This window comes from Mastigoproctus giganteus, chromosome 14 (assembly GCF_048544385.1).
Source record: "Mastigoproctus giganteus isolate SK-2022 chromosome 14, ASM4854438v1, whole genome shotgun sequence".
NCBI classification, from domain to species: domain Eukaryota; kingdom Metazoa; phylum Arthropoda; class Arachnida; order Uropygi; family Thelyphonidae; genus Mastigoproctus; species Mastigoproctus giganteus.
In genome coordinates this window covers 83,698,532-83,724,565 of record NC_143588.1, presented here as the reverse complement: position 1 = coordinate 83,724,565, position 26,034 = coordinate 83,698,532, and the positions used below count along the sequence as shown (strand labels likewise).

General features: G+C 36.2%; 1 protein-coding gene across 1 annotated transcript in view; it reads right to left on the bottom strand.

Annotated features, from left to right (window-relative positions):
• LOC150075304 (lymphocyte-specific helicase-like) overlaps positions 1–26,034 on the bottom strand; it is a 156,571-nt gene that overhangs the window by 49,300 nt on the left and 81,237 nt on the right. Inside the window, exons 11-13 of the mRNA XM_090388439.1 lie at positions 24,808–24,910; positions 3,651–3,812; positions 734–807 (exon numbers count right to left, since the gene is read on the bottom strand). Coding sequence (XP_090244565.1) covers positions 734–807; positions 3,651–3,812; positions 24,808–24,910 — 339 coding nt within the window. The remainder of the gene's footprint in view (positions 1–733; positions 808–3,650; positions 3,813–24,807; positions 24,911–26,034) is intronic.

The following is a 26,034-nucleotide window of genomic DNA, read 5'->3' as shown; positions in this document are numbered from 1 at the left end:
CTGAATGGTATCTCTGGAATGTACATTTCAGCATATTTTTCGGTTGATGTTTTCCTACTTCTGGGTATGACTTTGTTCTCTCTACTTTGCATTTGCAAAGATTGGTCATTGCAATCATTATGAATACATTCCTTTGATCCAGGCTTTGAACACACTGAATATCATTGGCAAACAGTTTGGAAGTGTCCAAATTTTCTGATACTTGTAGCACCTTATAGGGTTGGCTATATAAGGACAGATGTGACAGTTTAGGTATCTATCTTTCAGCAACGAAAAAAAGTTCAACGTAGAAAGTAAGAATGACTACAAGTAGGAGCAAATTCTCCAGGTTGTTGCAAATCATGAATGCAGGATTGGCCACCAGAACACTTACTGTCAGACAGGGTACACATTACATTTGAACTTTATTGAATTTTGAGATTTGTTTTACATCTGCAATGCTAGCTGCAAAAATACAAAACATGGGATATTTTTGTAGCATGCAAAGTTAAGAAGACTATCTTTGGGGCTAATAAAGGAAGGGGATTGACCTTCAGACTTGATGTTCACTAGAAATGGATACAGAATGGAAGGAATCAAAATATCCAAATTATTTAAGATAATTTGTCAACAGCCAATACTGAAAATATGCTACTTGCCTCAATAAATTCCAAATCAGTACATATAATTTGATAAAAGCTTAATGTTTATTATATTAAGTTATCTTATTTTTAATCATAAAATCTTTACTTACTCAGGAAATATTGAATTAATTTCTTTATCACCATTTACCAGAGGAAAATCCACAGAAAATTCTTCGTTTTCTTCCTAAATTGTTAAAATCATGATACTGTTTGGTAATTATAAATATAAGGTATCTGCATATAAAAAAAAAAAAAAAAACACGCTAGCAAATATCAAAATTTTGATGTTTTGCAACAGTTATAAATTCTATCTAATATCTAATATAAATTAACTTATAACTCACTGTGATCCAAATATATAATGATTCCTAATGTGTAAGCTGTCATATTCTCTACAAAGATTTAAAATCATTTGCTGCTTATATAACCAAAGCATCTGGTCAGAAACAGTTATTGCCAAATATCTTATACAAATTTTTAGTCATGCTATATATACACATATATATAGACAGAATCTGGAGGTAATTCACCTTAGAAGCCAATGCTGTAGTTTAACCATTCCATTTATTCTTTTAATTATTTAGATATTTATTTCTATATACAGATGTCTCATCCAGGATACAGGTCGGCCATTGTTAATCCGGTTCCACCGCTAATTCGGACATAATTTCCGCGAAGGTAATTTCAAATTTCCCAGGTCAGCGCACCGACCTGCTTCTACTGTTTTGGTGGCGTTGGTTGCAGAATCAGCTGTTGGCGCGAACTTGTAAACACTCGCAAGCCATTCCCACTTGTTTTTCTGTATTTATTATTATAACCTGCTCACATTTAGCCCCAGCCATGGTTCCAATGCATAAAAGTAAGTGCCTCTCGTGGTGTAAAACGCAAACACCATACATTGTCCATAACAGATAAAGTTGAACTTCTGAAAAAACTCGACAGCAGTGTGTTTGTGAGAAGTTTAACTCTGCTTAATTGTAAATTCCAGCAACTTCTCTCAGTTCCTCTTACTTTAGTAATTTTCTTTTAGCCATTCCTTTTTAGATTTTTTTTTTTTTTTTACAAATACACTTGTATAAACTTGCGGAAAAACACAACACAATATGATGGATAATACAGCATGCTAACGAACTTATTTTCACAAAATCTCTAACAATCCTGACAAACTTATTGCGATATTTGAGAGTTTACTTTATCGCAATTAGTTTAATTGCAGCACTCGCCACACGTGCAATAAACTAATCACAAACAACCTTCATATGTATGCCGTAATAGCATCACATGTATGTGGCCGACACAGCTTCTCAAGAAATAAAGTAACCTACTGGGCCACAATATATGTGACAAAAAAAAAAAAAAAATTTTAAGCAAAAAAACGACAACACTGACATTACAATATTTATTTTAGAATTACTAATCAAATTATTTGCTAAATATTTTTTGGTCCCTGGGGAATTTTTTTCTTAAACTAGCTTCGCAGTCAACGTGTTAAAGGTAAAATGCGGTGGTTAGCTGTTGGGTAAACTGTATGAGCTAAAATAACCACCAGTGATCCAACAAACTCACTAACCAGCACCCCACAGGTCCCAACACTGCCGGATTAGTGACGGTCAACCTGTACCAGCAAAATAACTATCGACAGTCATTTAATAATTGCTAAAATCAAACAGCAACTACTCTTGGGTCACTGTTTTACTAATTAAGCTTGAGTACACAATACAATCTGACTCTTTTCTGCACATGGATCACTGGAATTTACTTTATGCTGCAACCTCAAATTTAGTACTCTGCAGCTTCAGTTTCATGAAGTTTATGGTATTTATATTAGCTTTTTATTTTTACCCACATTCTTACCCATCTTGTTCTTAAACTGGCATTAGTCATGTAATAATTATCTAATTCATAATATAATTATCTAATGCATAATGTTTGCTTACTTGTAGACTTCCTTACCTATATATACTGCTAAATGTCAACAACGAAGATAATTGGTTCTAATTCAATAAGGCTTTCACAACTTCAATTAAAAAGAACTGCTATTATTAAAATAAGCAGAAACTACTGCAAATTACTTGAATAAAATGGTTGTTAAAAATTACTGAAAGAGTTATATACTTTGCTTCTTGGTACCTGTTTTGGGACTTTTGACAGTAATATTTGCACTGGTATTACTGAAATTAGTGCTCACACCTATACATTTGAACTTACACTTGCAACACAGCAGCAACTATTAAAAACTGCCATTGAAATAAAATATTTTTTAAATTTCACTTAAATCATCATGCAACTTGTTTTAGGACTTTTATCAATAATATTCAAAAATTTGAAATAAAATAATAACAAATTCCCCCCCCCCATTGTTCTTCTGGTGTCGCATAATGGTAATAAATCAACCCTATAAATCTAAGATTAATTAATTGCTAATCTAGGGGCTTTCAATCTTGAGGAAAGGCTGTTATGCTTCCACCTTGCCTGAGTATCTTGCACTACATCTCCAAATTTTGTCCACTAGCTTTTCTTATTTTTCTCACCCCCCCAAACTATCAGATTACTTGAGGATAATGAAAGAGCTTCTAAATCAGAAAATTGGCACAATACGTCATCACCATCTGTTACTCGTTTGAAGAAGTCCGGGTTAAATTCCTATTGTTGACTGGAGGAATTCCTGAAATCCTCTTCAACTTGGGCTGTAGTCAGCTGATCTCAGGTGGAAAGAATGGTGTTTTTCAGCCCACACAACATGCAAATCAGCCTGTAAAAAGAAATTTTCTACAGACAAAACACATACATATACAGAGCAACTAACTTATTACCAGGTTAAATAATTACTGAGAATAAAAGAAATAGAAATTTTGGAAACAAAAGATTCCATAAAAAATAAATTTGGTAGGGTATTTTTCTCTCAAGCTGCCACCACTACTGGGTTAATGGCACTTGATGGCTCATTTTCATGACTGCTTTCTCACCTTATTGCATATAATCTTGTTCTCAAGAATTTTTGAAAGTGGAAAAACTGATGAAACCTACCTTTTTCTTTGACAGAAACTGTAATATTGTTTTATCTCGTGTTGCTCTATAAAGCCTCTCTTGGAAGGGTGTTAGATGGGCATATACTAAGAGCTCTTTCTTCCTTGGCAGATTTACAAGTACATCAGTTTTTGTTCTTCTGAGCACAAAAGGCGTGAGAATCTAGAACAGAAAAAAAATTAGATATTTTTAATAAATAAATCAAATAACAAGGTACATATGGTTATAATAGTGTTTAAAAATTATTGAATATCAATCTGATCAATCTCAGTTTTTATTTTGATTTTAGCAATTATCTCAGTTTTTACACAGAGCAAATAACGACAAATGCAATATGAATGGTGCTAAGAACTCCATAGCCATTAATAGTGAGAGGTGTAATAAACAACATATGAATTTTTTTTTTTTTTTTTTTTTTTTGTTAACTGAAATTATTACAGGAACTTCAAAAGTTAGTAAATATACAATGCACAATGGGTTATAAATTTTTTTAAATCGGAGATTAATAAGTTTTGGAATATAATAAGAATAAAGATATATGTTCACCTGTTTCAAAGGTTTTAAATAATTTACTACACAGATTATTTTAATCTACCAAACAGGGAGGGCAAGGTTTGAGTTGTATGAAGGAAGTGAGACATCAATGTCCATCCAAATCTTTTGCAATTCATGCCAACGTGACCTTTTCCTTCTTTATTGGAGGTGTTCTATTCATAAAGGACTGGCATTTTGTTTTATACTGATATTAATCAAAGCCACATTGCTTTACAGGTTATTATCTCTTTAAAACAATCATCTATTTATTAAAAGATCTCAAAACAGAATAGCATGAACACCATCCCCAATGATTTTATGTGAAAAACCTTGGGACCCACTGAAAACAAATTTTTCCACAGACTAGTGCACCTATAATGTTAACTCATTATCTGAGAAGTCGATGCATCTGCCAGACCTGATAAATTCACGTCTTTCATTTTCAGTGATGCATACTAATGCTATTCTTACTGCCTAAGTTGGTCATTAATATCAAAATTGCCCTTTATGAAACATTCTAATCATTCATGGATTATGGCTGTTGTGCATATAAACCCAAAGCAGTTTTATACGGACTGAAGTGGTAGAAGAATAGCTGGTCTCTAATCAATATTCAGTGATCGACTGTTGCCTATAGCAGCTTTTTCATCAGGCATATCTTTTACTTGTAAAAAGATAGTTTCAGTTTAAAATATTTACTGATAACTAATTATAGAATATTTATGCTAAAAATAGTTACAACGGTTTTATTTGTAAAAAAAAAAAAAAATTAGCCCATTGTGTATTATTTTACAACGCCTTGCAGTGTAATTTTCAAATTCTTGTTAAAAAATATTTTATATATTTTCAAAAGACAATCAATGTCTTCAGGAATCAGACTAAGTTAATACTAATCTCTCTCAATTCATTTAACTTTCCCCTTTTTAATTATATAAATAAAAAATTAACAGTTGCTATACTGTGAGGACATGCCAAAAATAATGCCTTGTGTGTTTTGTCACTAAAATGGTTCAATACAACTCTACAATAGGTTGAATACGATGAATGTTAAGTATTTTGGCCTCGTTAAATAAAAAAGTATGTTTTTCGTTAATGGCATGAAAGGCTAATTCTAAAAAGTTAAAAATCATACTTTTTTATTTAACGAGGCCAAAATACTTAACGTTCAACGTAATTATACGCGACTATTAATTGCAGAAACTGTTGAAATTAAATTACGCGAGAATTCTGTTAATGTTCGGCGGCCATATTTGATCTCTGATGCGTGGACCTTTATGCGCATGCGCGAAGACAAATAATCACTATTTAAGTTTCAGGTTCAACCGGATTCAGTAATTTTCATTCCTGTGATCACGACATACGGTCGAAAAGCGTTGTCAGCTTCAGGAAGGAAAATCGTTTTGAATATTTTTGTTAGATTCTTTTAATTGCGTTAATTTGATTTTTAATTGTTTTATATTTATTTGAATTGTGTTAAATTGATTATTTAATTATTTATAATTTACTCTAATGTACGGGTAAGTTGTCGATTTTTTCGTTTTTTTTTCCGTTTTAATTTCTGGAGGGTATCATACGGAAGTGTTCTACGTACTATATTGAGGTAAACTCCTCTTATTATTTTACTAATAGAAATTCTGTTATAAAAAAATATCCTTTACAACAATGAAAAATACTGTAATTCAACTCAAAAGTACAGCAAAATATGGGAAACAAATCAGAAATAAGTGGGAATGAAAAAATTTTCCAACATTTTAAAACAATTAATTTGAGTTTCATTTCATGAAACTCATCATTGATATTCTCACTAGTTCTCTGAATACTCTCCAAACATGAATACTCTCTGAATACACACATATTCAGAAATGACTAATTACACGATGCGCACAATACAGCTAGGCCTCACATAATGCGAGTTCGATTAACACGATATTCAGTTAACGCTATTTGAAAAATGATACCACTTTACATGATGCAAATTTCCAGTTAACGCGATCTTTTTTTTTTATGCGATAGTTGAAAAAGATTTGAATCACGCGTTAAGCTTACCGCGAGTCATACGGTCAATAAACAAACGCTTGCCTGCTGCCCGCCTCGGTGTGTTCCATCAACCATCGGAAGAAGACATGTTACTTGTTTGTCTCCTGCTAATAAAGTCAATGCACACTTGCATTTAAAAATTCAAATTTTTAAATCAGCCAGATGCAAATGTTACCACGAAGAAGATAACGGTAAAAGAATTAGATGAAATCTTTCGTATCGCATAAAACCTCAAACAAAAGGTTTGATGTTCTCTGCGATATTTATTTCGCCAGGGCCCAGAAAAGATTGTTGTCGGCTATCGGAAATTGATTGATGAAAAGAGAAAGTCAACACTGTTCAAATATTTCCGCAACAGTAATTTCTTCATTGTGTATTTTATGTCAGAGGTTCCCAAAGTTTCTCGGTTCACGGTGCCTTTAATGTCTCAGTAATTTTTTCAAGGCGCACCCAGACCAAAAGAAATACCTAACAGTTTCGTTTAGTAGTTAGGTCCAAACAACTTAATAAGAAATGCTGAAACTGTGAACTACCTCGAGCTAGTAGTTCGCACGGTGTCTGACAGATGTAGAGTATCGCTGTGTTTCCCTTGAAAATTTAAAATATTCCGTGGTGCACAGTTTAAGAACCGCTGTTTTATGCAATAAACATTTAATTCCATAATTATTTTCATTATCTTTTACATTGTATACAGTTAAAAATTTATTCAAAAGGTATTTTTAAAATTCTTTATGGACATTCCAGAAGGTCAAGGACCAATTATAATTTTTCCTATTGGTTATGATATTCGATTAATGTGTTTCCGTTTTGCGCGATGCACTCGCAGGACGAATTAATTGCGTTAATCGAGGCCCGCCTGTATATTAGTATACTTTTAAGAATTATGTCGTAAAATATTTGATTATTTTTTGTTGTACACTGGATTTTGCTGTACACCATCCATAAAAATGTTTGCATTTGTTTAAGCACTCAAATATATTTTCTGGCACATTTTCTTCACACTGAAGGCCTCGATGCAAAGTTTCAAATGCTGCCAACACTTCATGTTTGGAAGGTTTAATATTGCCCTCATTTCATGAAGCTCATCATTGATATTCTCACTAGTTCTCTGAATACTCTCCAAGTGAGTATTCTGAATACTCTGAATACTCACTTGGATATTCAGCTACTATGACATCATTATCAACTCCTAAAAATTCTTCAAGAACAATTTTTCCACTGATCAAACCTCTCGCTTGGAGTTCTTCCCAAGATTGATAAATGTTTTGTAGCAGTTCATCCCTCTCATCGCTGTTAATTGGCGTTTCAGCAAAACCTGCTTTTGCAAAAAAATTCTTAATTGTTGTTTCCGTCACATTATAGACCTGTTAGTTTAACTTCGGTTCCAGGAAAATTAATGGAGGCACTGGTTAAAGAAGCACTGCAGGATCATCTGGACAAGAATTCAGTTATAGCCCAGACACAGCATGGGTTTGTTAAGGGCAGGTCTTGTCTGACCAATTTGATTGGATACTATGATGTAGTCACAAAAGAACTGGATGCAGGGAATAACTTTGATATTATATATTTGGATCTTAGAAAGGCTTTTGATACTGTTGCGCATGGAAGACTGCTGCACAAATTGGAGAAGTGTGGCATTCGAGGCAAATTGCTGCTATGGATAAAGGGATGGTTGAGTGGCAGAAGACAGAGAGTGGTAATCAATGGACACTGCTCAACGTGGACTAATGTTATTAGTGGAGTTCCTCAGGGTTCAGTGTTGGGTCCATTGTTGTTTTCTGTATTTATAAATGATATTGATGATGGTGTATCAGGCTTAATGTCCAAGTTTGCAGACGATACAAAGGTTGGCAGGGTTGTTAAGGACACTACTGATACTATGCTGCTGCAACAGGATCTGGAAAGGTTGAGCAGATGGGCTGAGAGGTGGCAAATGAAGTTTAACATTGACAAATGTAAAGTACTACATATGGGAAACAGTAACCCCAGATCAACGTATCAACTCTGTGGTACTACGCTGACAGTGGTAGAGAATGAAAAGGACCTGGGGGTAATTGTGCAGGCAGATATGAAGTTCTCTGAGCAGTGCAGACGAGCTGCAAGAGTAGCTCATGGTGTCTTGTCAATGATATACAGGAATTTTTCTAGCAGGGACAGGGATGTGATTATTCCCTTGTATAAGGCATTGGTCAGGCCACACCTTGAGTACTGTATACAGGTCTGGAGGCCTCATTTCAAGAAGGATGTAGAGCTGCTGGAACGAGTACAGAGAAGGGCAACAAGATTAGTGAATGGAACAAAGGGTTGCTCTTACGAAGAAAGGCTTAAGTTTTGCAAATTACAGAGCCTGGAGACTAGGCATCGCCGAGGTGATCTGATAGAGGTGTACAAGGCTTTGAATGGCTTGAGCATGCTCAATGCCGATGGGATTCTTCCTCTTGCTCAGAATAATCACCTGAGAGGGCATAAATTCAAATTGAGGAAGGACGGATGTCGGATAGATGTGCGGAAATTTGCCTTTAGCCAGCGGGCAGTTGGTTTGTGGAATAGACTTCCATCGCTTGCTGTTGAAGTTGATAGCCTAAACAAATTTAAGGCTCAGCTGGACAGGTATTTCGAACGAATTGAGGGGTGAAATGGGAGTAGTGGTTGTTTTTTTTTTTTTTTTTTTTTTTGGCTGATGCTGAATAAGCTTGCTTTCTTGCATCATATGCCTCTACTAATGCTAATGCTAAATGCTAACATCTTGACTCCAAACTTTTGCCAACTGTGATATGCACATCCGCAAATGTATAACAGAATTTATAGGTTGGTTGATGATTGATTTCTGTTCTCAGTGTAATTTTTTTCAGTATGCTCCTTTGGTAGTGCATTTTCAAATTCTTGATAATGCCTTGGTCCAATGGCTGCAGTTTAGATGAGGTATTAGAGGGAAGAAAACAAGCTTCACACTTGTAAGTTTCAAAATTACCAAGTGAAGGTGGGTAGGGCTGTTGTCGACAATCAAAGCGATTTTTCTGTTTTCTTTTGTCATCATTCTATCGAAATTTAAAATCCACTGTTCAAGAATTTCACTTGCCATCCAAGATTTTTTGTTGTAGTTTAACTCTAATGACTTTACTCCCTTGAAACATCAGGTTGTTTACTTTTGCCTATTACCAAAATCTTCAGTTTTTGATTACCAGCCATATTTGCACCAACCAAGACTAATTCTCTCCATACTATTTTTACCACCTACACATTTATTACATTTAAAAGTTCAGCATCTTGTTCGGCAAACATTCAAAAAATAGACCTGTTTCTGTCTTTGGGCTCGTAGTCTTTCATAATTTTTTTAAAAACTTGTTTCTTTCCAATGGGTACAGTCTTCTGCAATCACAACCCCATTTTCACCAGATATAACTTTTTCGAGTAAGCCATGGCGCTTTTTAAATTTGTCCAGCCAACCAGAACTGGCTTGGAAAGTTTTATGCCCGAGAAAAGATCCGTACTTCATAGCGTTTTCTTTTATTAACAGCCCTGATATCGGCATGTTTTGGTCTCGAATCAACTTCACCCACTTAAAAACAGCTTCAGCTACATCTTCACACAGGCATAATTTCACACGCTTCCGACTGGGTCTTGTTTCCTCAAACAATTTGAGAATCAAAACACAGTTTTTCAGAATGGTTGACACAGTACCAGCAGGAACACCAAGTTTTAAAGCGATTATTATTATTTTTTTTTAATGCCTATTAAGCACTTCCACTTTATCCACTACACTCAAGGACTTCCTCTTAGACATTGTAAGGTTATTGCACAGCAGCTATAACAAAAGTGATTTAGGGACAACTTGTACTTACCATACAGAGACAGGTGAAATTTAGTGAAAGTGTGGATGACTCATTTCTGTGAAACAACAGATGAATTTTGGGGTAAAGAAAAATCACTCTCCCCTAAATCTCTAATAGGGTGCTCACAATAGAAAACAGGTTGACCAGAGCCAATGTCCGTGTCGGGAATATTCCTTAATCTTTGGCAATGACTGTGGACACATAGATAGCAGTAAATGCTTTACGAGCAACACAAAATTGTGGAATGCTCTTAAGAATCAAATCCTTTAGCTATTAAAAGCTAAAGTGATTAATTTTTAATCCTTTTAGCTCTTAATTTGTGCTTTCTACAGCATCAGCTTTATTGCCAGAGATGCAAACAATGTGTATCCAGGTCTCTTGAAATCAGTTCATTACGTGGAAATTTTCTTCATTACACGGAAACTATTTTCAATGTAATGACCAAAGGGAAATCAAAAAAGTTCACTACATGAAAGTTCATTAAAGAGAGGTCCGACTGTATATATGCATATATATATATAGTATAATAGTAATAGGCCCTGGAGTTATTATAAGAGGAAAATTTGAATGATTATAGACTGGGTTACTACTATGTAGAGTAGAATGCACCCAAAAACCATAAATGAATAAATAATTATAGATTAGGTTTTTAATGTGGCTAGTGGTCAGTAGGTAGTATAAAGAACCATAAGTCGAAATCACTGAATAGAAGTCATAAAAAAGTCAATTTGTACCTGCAAAAATAAAGATAAAAACATATTATCGAAAATAATACACTAAAAGTACTTAATGTTGCAAATTCAATGATTTTAATGTCTTTCTCGAGGGCCAGCTGTCAAAACCAAGGAAAATGCAACAAGAAGTATAAGGCCTCTGTTTCTAACATGTAGTGGTGCAAGTAAAGGTTGGCAATGGAACTCTAGCTGCTTGCTCCCATTGCCATCTCCTTACTTTGCACGTAGATGTTGTCTCCCATGAGTAGGTAATTAGACCCCGGGTTCATTGCACTCAGACAAGGCTCGTTGTCTGACCGCAATGCAACCCGGAAGTTCAAATTCAACCCCTAATTACAACAATAACTATAATAGCAGTTCTCATGCTGATCCAACTATATTAATTAAACCCTATAACTGTCCCTACACTTCTCAGCACAAACCTCGCTTGATATTTGATATTAGACAACAAATGAGATAAAAAACAAAAGCTGACGCGCTTACACCACATAATAAAGTTCAAAGCACCACAAGGTTAAAATCACCGAAGGGGGGGGGATGTAAATATGTACATAGTTATCCTACTGGGCATACACGTGCTGTTATCCTGTAGAAAGGTCATACCAGTCCTTGTCCAGTGGATAACATTGCAAAAAAAAATTGCAATCCTTAATCGTTATCACTAAAATGTAATCCTTAAACTCACATTTACCTAAAAATTAATATAAGTATTCACCGTAATCCCTAACCATCGATTACAAATTGAATACAGGTCGCCTAATCACAAATTAACCCTCCCTTAAATACATATTATGATTAAAAACAGACCAACCAACAAATCAGACTAGATGGCACCCCGGCCTCCTATAAAGTGACTCCCAGGCAACTTACACATCCTTTCTCACACCAACCTACAGCCATACTGATCACAGGTAAATACCTATATAATTTTTATATTAACTCTAATGCATACCCGTCGGGCTTTGGGTCTCAATCCCAGTTTGCAGCTAATAATAATACAAAATTTAAAACTAAAGTTAACCAAAAATTAACAATTACTGTTTATAAAATTTATTTCATTTATTTGGTTTACTTGAATTATTAACTTAGGACAACCATAACTTAACATGAGTACTTACAAAGCAAAACTTTTATTGGGACCACAGACACGGGTATGCCCACAGCATTCTTTTAGTATGGTTATCTATCTGCTCAAAGCCCCCAAGGAAGTAGCAGAGAGACGGCCATGTGAAACAAAGTCACCCTCCTATTTTATATTTTTATTAACTTGATCCCATGTTAATAGTTAACATGGGACTATAGGCAATCCAACAACTGCTAGTACAACTACAGCTAGCCAGTTAGTTAGGTCTTAATTACCGGTAATACTTCCTGCCAAACAAAAAAAAAAAAAAAAAAAAATCCACCACCACTCGCAAACCAAAATCTATTGGAATCTTGACCTAATACAGTAAACCCCCGCTATTTGCGGTATCTGTATTCGCGGTCGCTGATTTAATATAAGATGAAACCTAAAAAAAAAAAATGTGAATTTTAAAGCGCCGTGAACATTTTCCGCCATAAAAAAACATGGGCGTGGCTCAAATTATCTTTCCCGGTCAAAACAGCGCTCCGTGGGGGGGGGAGAGCGGTAACAAAATCGCGAGCGTGGATGTTTCTCGCTAATCCTTGTTCAGTATGTGTTATGCGCTTGTCATGGAAGGTTTTGTCGTTTGCTTTTAATTTATATGCTTATAAATTGAATAAATTTATCAATTTATAAATTGATATACTTACAAAAGTGATAAATCTACCATTTTGCAGTGTAAAACAGACTTTTCCGAGTGTGCTAATGGAAGAAAGTGACTTTACTGTGGATAAGTTCTTTCTAACCCGTACAAAAAGATGGCTACGAATAACAAGGGAAATGTTAAAAGATCAAAGAAGGTGATGACATTAGCGAATAAAATTGAGTTATTAGATAAAATTTCTAATGGTGAAAGTGTCTCCTCAGTGGAAATAATTATAAAATCAGTGAGTCAATGGTATGATCAATCAAGAAATTGGAAGAAAAAATCCGCCGTAGTGTCCGTGAAAACGCGCTAATTGTTTCAAAAATTTGCTCTGTAACTCTTGATGTTAAATTAGAAAAAATGGAAAAGGCTTTAAATCTGTGGATAGAAGACTGAACTCAAAATAAAATTCCGTTAAGTTCACTCATCATTCGTGAAAAGGCAAAATTCTTTTATCAACACTTTAGCGAAACACTGGCAGGATAAGTTTTTTTAGCTAGCAAAGGCGCTGGTTTGAAAGATTTGTTTGAAATTTCTATTAAATATTACATTTAATATTAAATTGTTTCTTATTTTAATTTCGATGCCATATGCTTGCATTTCACTATGTACTGTCTATGTACATAGTCATATTATGAAGGTACATATAATACTACATAGACAAAATTTTAGACTTGTTTTTGTTATATATTTCATACTTTGGAACCCCTTTATTACTATGGGAGCCATAACTCAGTATTAGCGTTTTCGGTATTCGCGGAATTTCCCAGGAATGTAACCCCTCCGAATAGCGGGGGTTTTACTGTATATATCAAAGTGAGTATAATGTTTAATTGTTCATCCTACAATGGCATTAACGATGCATAAGCAAAATATTGTTCGAAACAAATATAAAACATTGGCTTAAAAGTAGTGTTCAAAAAAAAATATATATATAATATATATATATATATACATATACACTAGGCGGTTATAAAATAAGTTTCCCTATTCAGGAGACCCTAGTCTCGAAACGGTTAGAGGTAGTGCTGTGAAAATTGGTATGCCATTTAGGGTATGGAGAAGCAATTTGCAGAAGGAAACCCCCCCCCACCCCATCCTGAAAACGGAGGACTGCGTGCAACACAGTTTCATGTAGCATCTCATTGGGGATGTTGGCAACATGCTGTTTAATGCTAGCTTTCAAATCAACAAGCATCTATACGCCACCATTGTAAACTCTGTCTTTCCACTATCCACATAGCCAGAAATCACAGGCATTGAGATCTAGTGATCGGGCTGGCCAGAACTGCAGAAAGTCTCTAGAAATGATGCAATCATTTTCGAATGTTGAACAGAGCAGTTCCTTCACTTGTCGACCAACGTGGGGAGGGGCACCATCTTGCATGAACACTATGGTCTCCAAGCATTGCCTTTCTTGCAGAGCGAGAATAATGTGATCTCTTAGAAGAACGCAGTGCCATGCACTAATTACTGTGCATCTTACAGGGCCATGAGGTGTAGACTCTTCAAAGAAAAATGGTCCAATTATAAAATCTGTTGTGAATCCACACCATACTGTAACATATGGACTTTGCAGGGGGTCTTTCATGCACAGCAGATGGATGAGAAGTTTCCCATATTCAGCAGTTTTGTGCATTTACAGCCCCATGAAGAGCGAAATGTGCCTCATCAGACCCCAAGATCATTCGAGCTCATGTATTGTCAAGTTCCATACAAGCCAGAAATCGTAGAGCAAAGTCTATTTGTTGTCGTTGATCACAAGACTTTAATTCTTGCACTATAGTTAGTTACAGGCATACCTCGATTAACGAATAGGATGCGTTCCACGAAATTACTTCGTTAAGCGAAACTTCGTTTTCAGAGGTAAAAATACTATGGCCAGAATAGGGATACGTTCCTACGTAAAGAAAATGAAAAGCTTTTTTTCGAACAAAGAAAAGTTTTATTAAATAAACAGTCAACTTACATACAAAGTGAAATCACATTTTAAAATATGAGGTTAAAGTCGATTGTTTATGCTTTTTTTCTCTTTCATAATTGCCTATACGGAGTTATTGCATTTAACACTGATCGCTTAACTATAACACGTCTTCCTAAGTCAGGATCATTTTCACTAAAAAAATTTAAAACGTTTTCAATATCATTTAAGCACCTTTTTAAATCTTTGGTTGTTAACACTTTTTCGGCAGTCTTTAACTTCGCATTCATTATCTTTGTCTTCGTTGCTAACAAGGCTTTCTAAATCTTCCACCGAAAAACCATCATCTTCTACATTCAATAAATTTCTAACATCCTCTTCATCGACATTTTCGAAACCTATTGATTGAGCCATCTGGATAATTTCATTTCTAATTTCTTGGATGTTATTTTCTTCTTCTAGTACAACTTCTGGCCATATTTTGCGCCAAACTCCATTTAAGCATTTCTTAGTGACTTCTTTCCAAGAACTATCAATGCTTTCTTGCGTTTTTAATGGTGTAGTTTTTCCAAAAAGTTTTAACTGTCATTTCCTCTTTATCCTCTAGTTCAGTTAAATTGCTTAAAGTTCGACGCAGATAATAAGCTTTAAATGATGCTATTACTCCCTGATCCAATGGTTGAATCAGGGAAGTTGTGGTTGCTGGAAGAAACACAACTTTGACAGCAATGCATGTGTCCAACGTGTTAAGATCAGTAGGATGTCCCGGAGCATTGTCTAACAACAAAAGAGCTTTTTCTTCAAAGTTGTTTTTTTTGACAATATGTACTGTTTTACTCCAGGACAAAAGTGGTTAACAAACCAATCAGTAAATAACTCCTTGGTAACCCACGCTTTTCTATTTGCTTTCCATATTACAGGTAAATTCATTTTTATGTTACCTTTTAACGCCCTCGGATTTTCTGAATGGTAAACTAATAACGATTTTAATTTATAATCGCCAGAGGCATTTGATCCAAAGAGTAATGTTAAACGGTCTTTGGCTGCTTTGAACCGAGCAGCTGATTTTTCTTCAATAGAAATGAAGCTTTTTGTTGGTAGCCGTTTCCAGAACAAACCGCTTTCGTCAACATAACACCAAATTTGGTGGAAAATTTTCACGTTTAATTGTTTCCTTTAGTTTTTCTGGAAACTTATTTGCAACTTCAACATCTGCACTTGCAGTTTCTCCTGTAAATTTTACACTATGAATCCTGGCCCGTTTTTTAAATTTCTCGAACCAACCACGAGAAGCCCCAAATGTTTCCGTAATTTCTTCAGTTTGTTTAGATTTCAGGTGATTAAACAAAAATGGAATATTTTTTTATGTTAAATGGGGCTTGAAATTGCGGACTTCGTTATATCGAGGCTTCGTTATCAGAGGTAACGTTAACCGAGGTATGCCTGTATTTGGTTTTTAGGAGCATTAGCAACTAAGGCCATATTGCTCCAGGATATGCGGTGGTCATCCCCTGACCTTTCCACATCCTCCGTATTTGGTGGTGACGGGCTCAATCCCCGGTCTAATCAAGAAGCGTGTGCTACACACTCCTGCTCTTTCCCACCTGGCTACGGAGGCGCCTAATTCTTGCACTATGTGAATCTTGTACGGGAACCAGTGTAAAATTATTCAAAGCACTTTACGTACAATAAACCAAGGAAGGTTCAAGTCTCTCGACACACCTCTGGCACTACTGACTGATAGTGTTTTGCATTCTGACCATTGCAACCGCCACTTCATCCACTACCTCCGTTCCGATATGTGGTCATTCCCTGTCTGGAATTAAACCTAATTTCCTGGTTGCTTCAGATTTCTTTATTAGTTTTTAAAGCCCACTGACTTCAAAGGTCCTTTACGCAAGCCTTTATGTTTCTGATATTCACGTAGTGCCGCATTAGCATTACTATTATTCTGAGATAGAACAGTTTGACTAAAAAAGCATATTCCTTTTTTGTAAGAGCCATAATGGTTATTGATGGTGGTGTTGGCTTTTCTGCTTTTATCTGACAGGATGTCATTTGCACAAGCAGCGTGTCTTGAAGTAAATGACAACTTTTACATATGTGCAGCGCCGTTTCCCCCCTGGTGGCAGAAATTTGAACAAATTTTTCTACAAATCGCTTCCCCATACCCTAAATGACATACCCACCGATTTTCACAACACTAATTGTAACCGTTTTGACACATCTGCAAATTTAGAGATCATGCCCTCTATCCCTTCGTTGATGTCATTTAGGAAAATCAAAAACAACAGGGTCCCAGTACTGATCCCTGGGGAACCCCACTTACATTAATCCAATCTGAGGAATAACCACTCATCACAACCCTCCATAGCATCTTCTAAGAATCTTGTATGGGAACTAGCATAAAATTATTCAAAGCACTTTAAGTACAGTAGACCAAGGAGGTGCGCCTCCGTAGCCAGGTGGGCAGGAGCAGCAGTGCATAGCACACGCTTCTTGATTTGGACCAGGGTTCGAGCCCGTGACCACCAAATACGGAGTATGCAGAAAGGTCAGGCAATAACCACTGCATATCCCCGGAGCAATATGGCCTTAGTTGCTAATGCTCCTAAAAACCAAACAACAACAACAACCAAGGAGGTTCAAGTCTCTTGACACACCTCTGGCACTACTGACTGGTAGTGTTTTGCATTCTGACCATTGCAACCGCCACATCCACTACCTCTGTTCCAATACATGGTTGTCCCCTGTCAGGAATTACACCTAACTCCTGGGACGCTTCAAATTTTTTTATTAGTTTTTGAAGTCCCACCGACGTCAAAGGTCCTTCACGCAAACCTTTAAGTTTCAGATATTCACGTAGTGCTGCATTAGCGCTGCTATTATTCTGGTAGAGCAGTTTTACTAAAAGAGCATGTTCCTCTTTTGTAAGAGCCATAATGGTTATTGACAGTGGTGTTGGCCGTTCTGCTTTTATCTAACAGAATGTCATTTGTGTAACAGCGTGTCTTGAAGTAAATATTTACATATGTTCAGTGCCGTTTTTCCCCTGGTGGCAGAAATTTGAACACATTTTTCTTCTACAGATCACTTCCCACAGTCGAGTACCCACAATCTGTCCTTTATCAAAGTCCGATAAATCCTTCCTTTTACTCATCACGCTTGGAATTTCACTACCTACTGAACCACTGACACCTTATCTATGCTAAGTAGGTTGACTAACTTCGCACTCTCATACCTCACGTGGTCAATGGGTCACATTCGGTTTTCATAGGGGTGGTCATAATTCAGTGATCACTCAGTGTGTACATATACATATAAAAATATATAAATGGTACACTATAGTTTGCTAGCCGGTGGGTACAGGTTTTCTAGGCTGTAATACACCAAGAAAGCAAAGTGTATCCTATATACATAATATACATAGCTCTAGGAAACAGTAATTTATAGTTGTTATAAACTGATGAAATGGGTTCTGCTAGTAGTTTTTTTAAGTTGATTATATTTATAGCCTTCCTAAAGTGGTATTTCAGGTAAGTGAGGGAAATTATTGTGGACCAGTTTATTGTAAAATGCTTTAATGTTTGATGAACAAGTTGTACTTTTATTGCAAATGGAAGCAATCCTGAGGCATTGGAATTTGCATGTACTGATTTAGATATGTTGGATTTCCAGTTTGTAAGGCAGAACACGTTGAAGTTAAATGCATCTCTTTTGTTATATACATTTATATCCGTAGTATTGTGGAATATTTCCATTTTGAGATCAAAATAATTTATCATAGTAAATGAAATATTACTTTTTTCCAAATATAGTAATATAGTCTGCTGTGATTTTGAATAAAATATGGACAGTTAAATACACATAAATCATCAATATCTGAACATTAATAGGTTATCTGGAAATGTTTTTTCTGCTGAATATAGATAAAGGTTTGCAACTGTACAGGATGCTGGACTTCCTGTTTACAAAATTATTTTACATTTAATTATTTCTTTTACAATTATTTTGTATACCTAAAACATTTTAGGTATACAAAATTATTAAAAATACATAAGTTTGATTAGGGTATCCCAGTAGGTCGATTCAAGGTTTATGGCATTTTTATGTTCCATGAATAGTTTGTTGAGAACTTCTTTTAAATTGTTGGGATTGATACTTGTGAATAAGCTATTTAAATCAAATGTTTGTACATGTGTTATATTGTTATTTATGATAATACTTTTCCTTATGCTATTTAGTATTGTTTTCAGTAATATTTCTAAGGTGGATGGATCTTTAGAATAACTGTCTCTATGATGTTATGAATCTGAATGCAATAGGTGGTTTGCTGTTTGTCCTGTTTGATTTGCTGATGGTTATACAGGGTGTCTCAAAAATATTGGTACAAACATTTAGGGGAGGTAGGTAACATCTAAAGGAATGTGAATCGCATAGGAGCCCATAACCAGAAACATCACCGTAAGTCGGTATATGATGCTGTTCCATCAGTTCGCAAGAGGGAAAATTTCTGGTTTACTCATTCAAGCAGTAGTTGCCGCACAAAGAGCATGCATCGATATACGAACTGTGAGATGGCAGACATGCACCTAGTGTATAGATTTGCAGAGAGCAATGGATGAGCCGCTCAACGAATTTATGGAGAATGCTTCCCAGACAGACATGTACTGTACCACCATTTGTTTGTGCGTGTGCATCAAAATTTGTGCGATTATGGGTCATTTAGAGGTAACAGGAGTAGTGCGGGCAGACCACATTCGATGTGAACTCCCGCCATTGTAGAAAATGTGTTGAATGCTGTCCAGAATAATCCTACTACCAGCACATGTGCCATTGCCTCTGCCTTAGGAGTGTCTCGTTGCAGTGTACAGCGTGTCTGGCATGACGATTCCTTACACCCCTTTCATCTCCAAAGGGTTCAGTTACTGCTCCCCCAAGATCATCCTGCACACGTGGGTTTTGTGCAGTGGTTTCTCCAAGAAAGAGTTCAAGACTTGAATTTTCCAGCCTATGTTTTGTTAACGGATGAGGCTTATTTCACTCGGGAAGGCTTATTCAATCAGCACAATGCTCATGTGTGGGCTCACGACAACCCACACATTGTGCACCCCCATGCGGCACAACATCGCTTCGCAATAAATGTGTGGGCAGGTACGGTCGGTGACTGCTTAGTCAGCCCATACCTGTTACCATCCCGCACGAACTCCGCTAAATATCGGTTCTTTCTTGAACAAGTTCTACCAGGGTTACTTGACGATGTTCCAGCAAATGTGAGACGCAACATTTGGTTTCAACGTGACGGGGCGTCTGCCCATTATGGAAGGTCTGTTCGTGACCGTGGTGTTTTGGGCATCGATGGATTGGCCGTGGTGGACCCACTGCCTGGGTCCCCACGCTCACCTGATTTATCGAGCCTTGATTTCTTTCTGCGGGGGGGCCCTCAAATCTATCGTGTATGAATTGCCTGTGGAGACAGAAATGGATCTCATGACAAGACTCGTCTGCACTGCTGCTACTGTCAAAGAAACTCCAGGTGTGTTCGACCCCGTCCGCCAATCCATCTTGCGTCGGTGTCATGCATGCATCGCGTCTCATGGTGGAACCTTCGAGCATCTGTTGTAACATCACAAAATGCATCCATCTCGTACTCCATTGTTAATATTATGTCAAATAAATGTTTGCCACTAATTACTGTCTTGTGTCATTTCTGCTTCTTGTGCCTCTGCTACTACTTTCCCGTGACGTTTCCGGTTATGGGTTCCTATGCGATTCACATTCCTTTAGATGTTACCTACCTCCCCTAAATGTTTGTACCAATATTTTTGAGACACCCTGTATTTGCTACTTATGATATTTAGTATTGCGAACAGCCACATAGGGTATGCCTCAAAAAGAATATTGTAAAAAATTATTAAAAAAAATTAAATTAATAAAAATTAGTAAAAGTTTTTACTAATTAGTAAATTAGTAAAAAAATTAATAAAAATAAAATAAAAATAGTTACCGCAGCTGATGTTTCAGATGAACTCAACAGTTACTTTGCATTGATATTTATAGAAGAAAAGCCCTTTATATCAATGAGAAATTATGGGAGTGAAGTTGAAAATATGTAATTAATGATATTGAAATTTCACATGATTATTTAACAAAAAAATTTAAGCCTACAGGCAAGTAAAGCTCCTGGGGTTGATGTCATATACCTTATCATTTTAAGTGAAGCTGAAAGTGAGTGCATTTAACCATTGAAGCTAATCATGAGTGTCACTGGACTCGGGAGAGATTTTGGTGGATTGGAAAAGTGTCGATATATTTCCAGTACACAGGGGCAGTTTGAAGAGTAGTGGAAAATTACCGACCAGCCAGTCTAACTTCAGTAGTAGGAAAAATCATGGAGGCAATGATCAAGTGGAATTCAGGATCACTTAGATAGAATTGGAATTCTGAAAGATACACAGCATGTTTTTGTAAAGGAAAAATAATGTTTAACAAATCTGGTTAGCTATTTTGACAAGGTCACTCGTAAGCTAGATTTAGGGAATAATTTCAACATTGTTTATTTAGATTTCAGCAAAGCATTTGACCGAGTCCCACACTTTATAAGCTGAAACAGGCTGGAATCACAGGGAAAATCCTTAGATGGATAGCAAAATGGCTTTGGGGCAGGAGGCTGAGAGTTATAAGGTAAGGTAAATTGCAGCCGTAATCAATCCACTGCAGGATACAGTCTCGCAACGATTCATGTTGATATAAATGGAACATAATATGCCATGCTGGTCCAGTGTGGGTTGGCAGATCAACCGTATTTAGCAGTCAGGGGCTTGAATCCCGGTCTACTCAAAGGGCATGTGCTACTGCACTCTTTCTCTTAACCACTCTGCTATGGAGGGTTGTGATAAGTGGTTATTCCTCAGATTGGATTAATGTAAGTGGGGTTCCCCAGGGATCAGTACTGGGACCCTGTTGTTTTTGATTTTCTTAAATGACATCAATGAAGGGATAGAGAGCATGATGTCTAGATTTGCAGATGATGTAAAGGTTGGTACAGTAGTTAATGATCACCACCAAGCAGAGCTTCTTCATGGATGGTCAGAAAAGTGGCAGCTATGCTTTAATTCTGCAAAATGCAAGGTCTTACACTTGGGGAACAGCAACTCCAAAACAACTTATACACTTTGTGGAGTTGAACTAAAGTCAGTAGTGGAAGAAAGCTTGGGAGTTAAAATACGGTGAGACATGAAGTTCTCCGAGCATTGTAGACAGGTTGCTAGGAAGGCCATTGGTGTCCTATCGATGATTTATCGAACATTTGCTAGTAGAGATAAGGATATCATAATCCCATTATATAAGGCTATTGTTAGACCACACTTGAAATACTGTGTTCAAGTACGGAGAGCTTCTTGAAAGGGTTCAAAGGGTGAGATCGGCAAAAGGGCGTTCATATGAGGAAAGACTTCGAATATGTGGGTCGCACAGCTTGGCACCTTAGAGGAGACTTGATCAAGGTGTTTAAGCCTCTAAGAGGCAAAAGTAAAATGAATGAGGATGAAATTTTCATGGTTAGACTGGATTGAAGGAAGTTTTATTTTAGCCAGTGAGTTATAAATTACTGGAATAAGTTACCTACATGGGTGGCAGAGGCTGACAATTTGGGGAAATTCAAAGGTCAGCTGGATAGTTACCTATGGGAGGGAAACGTTGTATTTCCTTTTCTTTTATTATTTATTTTATTATTATTTTATTTATATTTTATACTTTTTCTTGGCTGGTGTAGCATAAACCTTAGGCTTCCTTGCACCATATGGCCATCACTAATACTAATGTCACGGGCCACCCTATCTAGGTTAAATAAGCAAACATAACAAATAAAATGAAAATTTAAATGTCAACTCAGCCAGTCATAAACTAAATGCAAACGTGCAAATTATCACTGAACTAAATCATAATAAACAGATTTAAACATAATAAATTAAATGATTTATTTATGCAAACTAAATAACAGAAAAGTACTGGTTAAAATCACATAGGGACATTCACCAACATTTTTCTGAGGAGCAGTGAATGATTGAAATAAGATCCTTTTTGGAGTTCATAAGGATTAAATGTTCTTTTGAAGAAGTAGTGCTTGTTAGTCCCAGTTTCTTATCTAATTATTGAAAGTGGCACTCATTATTTGGTGGGTATGGGCATGCATTTCCTTGGATGGGGGGATCGTGTGTTTTCACTGCTGAAGATGAGTGTTGGTTTGTCTTATTTCTTTTGAGTGGGTAGCTGGGTACCTAGGAGCAGAATTTCATTTTCCTAAGCTCAACCTTAACTGCAGCTGTAATATGCTTTATTTACGTGATTTAGCGTTTTCTTTTTTCATAAGTCTTATTGATGTTACCATGTTGGTTACTATTGTAGTTATTTTTGACATGATTCTTACAGAGTTCATTATATCTATTTCCCCTTTACCCTTTCTTTTTGACTCATATTTTTCTCTGTCCCACTCTTCCTTTAGTTTGAACATTCATAACCACCACTTGCTTTCTTAATTATGTTTTATTGGATTTATCATTTGGTTTGTGTCAATTAATCATCTGATTTTAATATAGTTATGTTAAACCTATCAATTATGATTTAGTTTAATGTTAATTTGCATACCTGCATTTGATTTAGACCTGTTGACTAGCTGCATCAATGTTTAAATTCGCATTTATTCTGTTATGTTTGCTTATTTAAGCTAGAAAGGGCAGTGGCCATGACATTCTTTATAATTTTGAGTTCTTTTCATCATTTTCTGTCTGGTTTGAATTGTATAGATAACTATTGACATTGTGATGGACAGCGATTAATGAATGAAATACAGTCCCTTCTGGAATTCACAAGTGCTGATATATATTTGAAGTAGCATTTGTGAGCTTTCAGTTTCTATCTAATAATTTATTTATTATAAAAGTAGTGCCCGTTCTTTGGTAGATGTGGATATCTCTTTTTTTTGGGTAGAGGATGGTGCATTCACACTGCTGAAGGCTTGTTTTGTTTTGTTTTTTTTTTTTTTTTTTAGGAGCATTAGCAACTAAGGCCATATTGCTTCGGGATATGCGGTGGTCATTCCTTGACCTTTCCGCATCCTCCGTATTTGGTGGTGACGGGCTCGAACCCCGGTCTAATCAAGAAGCGCGTGCTACGCACTGCTGCTCCTTCCCACCTGGCTACGGAGGCGCCTGAACTGCTGAAGGCAAGCACTGCTTTGTCTTATTTATAAAATAAAAATTATTTTGAATAGGTAGCTTGTTACCTAAGGGCATAAATGCACCTTGCTAAGTTCAACATTAGCTGTAACAGTAATTTGCTGTATTTGTTATGTGGTTCAAGTGTTTTTTTTTTTTTGAGTGGGGAAGTGAATTTTTCAATTTCAACACAAGAAAACACTAAAAACCACATGACAAATATAGCAAATTTCTGCAACAGTTAAGGTTAAACTGATGTCCTTGTGAAGGTGTGGTGCCTGCAAGTTACTTCTTTCTATCTGATTGTCTATTCATTATAACAGTGGTGCTCATTCTCTGGTGGGTATGCATCTCTTGGGCAAGAGTTGTTCATTTGCATTGCTGAAGGTTAGTTTATCTTCTCTTACCTTATTTAACTTTGAATAATAGGTGGCTTGATATATAGGATTAGAATCTGACCTTGCTAAGTTCAACCTTAATTGCAGAAGCAGTTTACTGTATTTGTCACAGACCGCCGTGCAATACACAAATACTTTAAATCCCATTAACCCCCGGTTATAGGGGGAATATTGGAGACCGCCATACAAACACAAAAACCTAAAAATCCCATTAACCTCAAGTCCCCGCAGAGCTTGTCAAAACTGGTGCCATGAACATGTGACTTGGAGCCCTGACAAATGGGGTACAGTTCTGTTTCAGGTGGTAGATGACTTTCATCAACCGGTGAAATAGGACCTTGTTAACCCAGATGTCCCAGCATGTATGAATCTACATTGCTCTGTACGACCATAATAAAAGTTTTGCTCGTAAGTTATCTAATCTAGTCATTTAGTCCCATATTAGAAGACCAACCTCATTTGTTCAGTAGCCATACCACTAACCCCTTACTAATAGATTACACCAAGTGTTATTGGTTAGGAGTGGACATATTAGCTGTATTTGTTACATTGAGTTTGAACCCCAGTCAATTCACCTATAAGCCAGAGCTTAGGTGATATGGGAGTGGGGACTCCTCCTGGTTAGTTAGCCTCAGACCTTCCAGTAACCCTAAAACTCATCTCAACCTTACATAATGCAATAAAAAAAATAAAAATAATAATAAAAAACTTACCTTATGCATCATTGTTATTATTTCTTTTTCCCGTTCTTGAGTAATAATATAAAGGTCACCTTCTTTATCAGCTATTGATGCAATATCAAACCAAGATTCAAACCTGGAGAGAGAGAAAAATAAAATATATAAATAAATAAATTAATGGTAACTGAAATTTAGATGCATATCACTAATGAACTGCAATAGTAAAATTTTGATTTAGAATCAGAAATCAGTAAAAGTGGGTCGAGCTTCCAGTTAGACTATTTTCCTTATTTAAGCATTAGCAGAAAATTATTTTATAGGTTAAACGGTATAAAAAGGTAATTAACCTTTCCCACCCAAACTTGATTGGGATACATAATGAAATCTGTTACAAGATTTCACACAAAAGAATGGCATTATTATGTGGCCCATCTCTGTCATCTTCCCTACTGAAAATGCAAGAGGAGAAAGTTTTGTAAACAGCTTTAACTTAATTCTTTTCCACATGTTCTTAATAACGGCACCCCTACTCAATTTTCTGCCTGTTAGATGCGATTCTCTCTCTGCATATATATATATATATGATAGTTATTACAATAATATAATTATAAAAATGACATTTCATAATACAAATTATATATACTTTATAATAATTTTATAAAGTATATTTAATATTTCTTACAGATTGCATCAGCTGTTACTTTCAGCTATATAAGTACACAGTCATTCCTTGCTTGTGTCAGGATGGAGAGTTACGTGCAGTTGACACGATGAAGAAAGAGAGCTATTGTTCCTTTATGTGAGGAAGAATGTTCTTCACATCATATTGCTTAGAGTATCTTGTAATCAGTAGACAGTGAGTAGATTTTTTTCTAAACTCAAGAATACAGGTTCTGCTCACAGGAACTGGATGCAAATGAGTCTCTACGCCAAAACAGGACTGCATTTTGAAGCGCTTATGCCTTAAAAACCATAAAGCTTCTTTGTCAGAGCTGAAAAAAGAATAGGAAGAACATACAGGAGTGGTAGCAAGTGCAGTAACAGCCAGAAGATGCCTCTTCAAAAAATGGACTTTTAGCCCATCGTCCCAAGTAGTCCCTCCTCACAGAAAAAATGAAAAAGGCCTGATTTATTTGGTGTAAGGAGCATGTCAAATGGACCCCCAAGCAGTGGAAGTCAGTTATTTTCTTGGATGAGAAGAAATTCAACCTACATGGCTCTGATGGGAGACAAATGATTCGCTGTAGACATGGTGAAGGA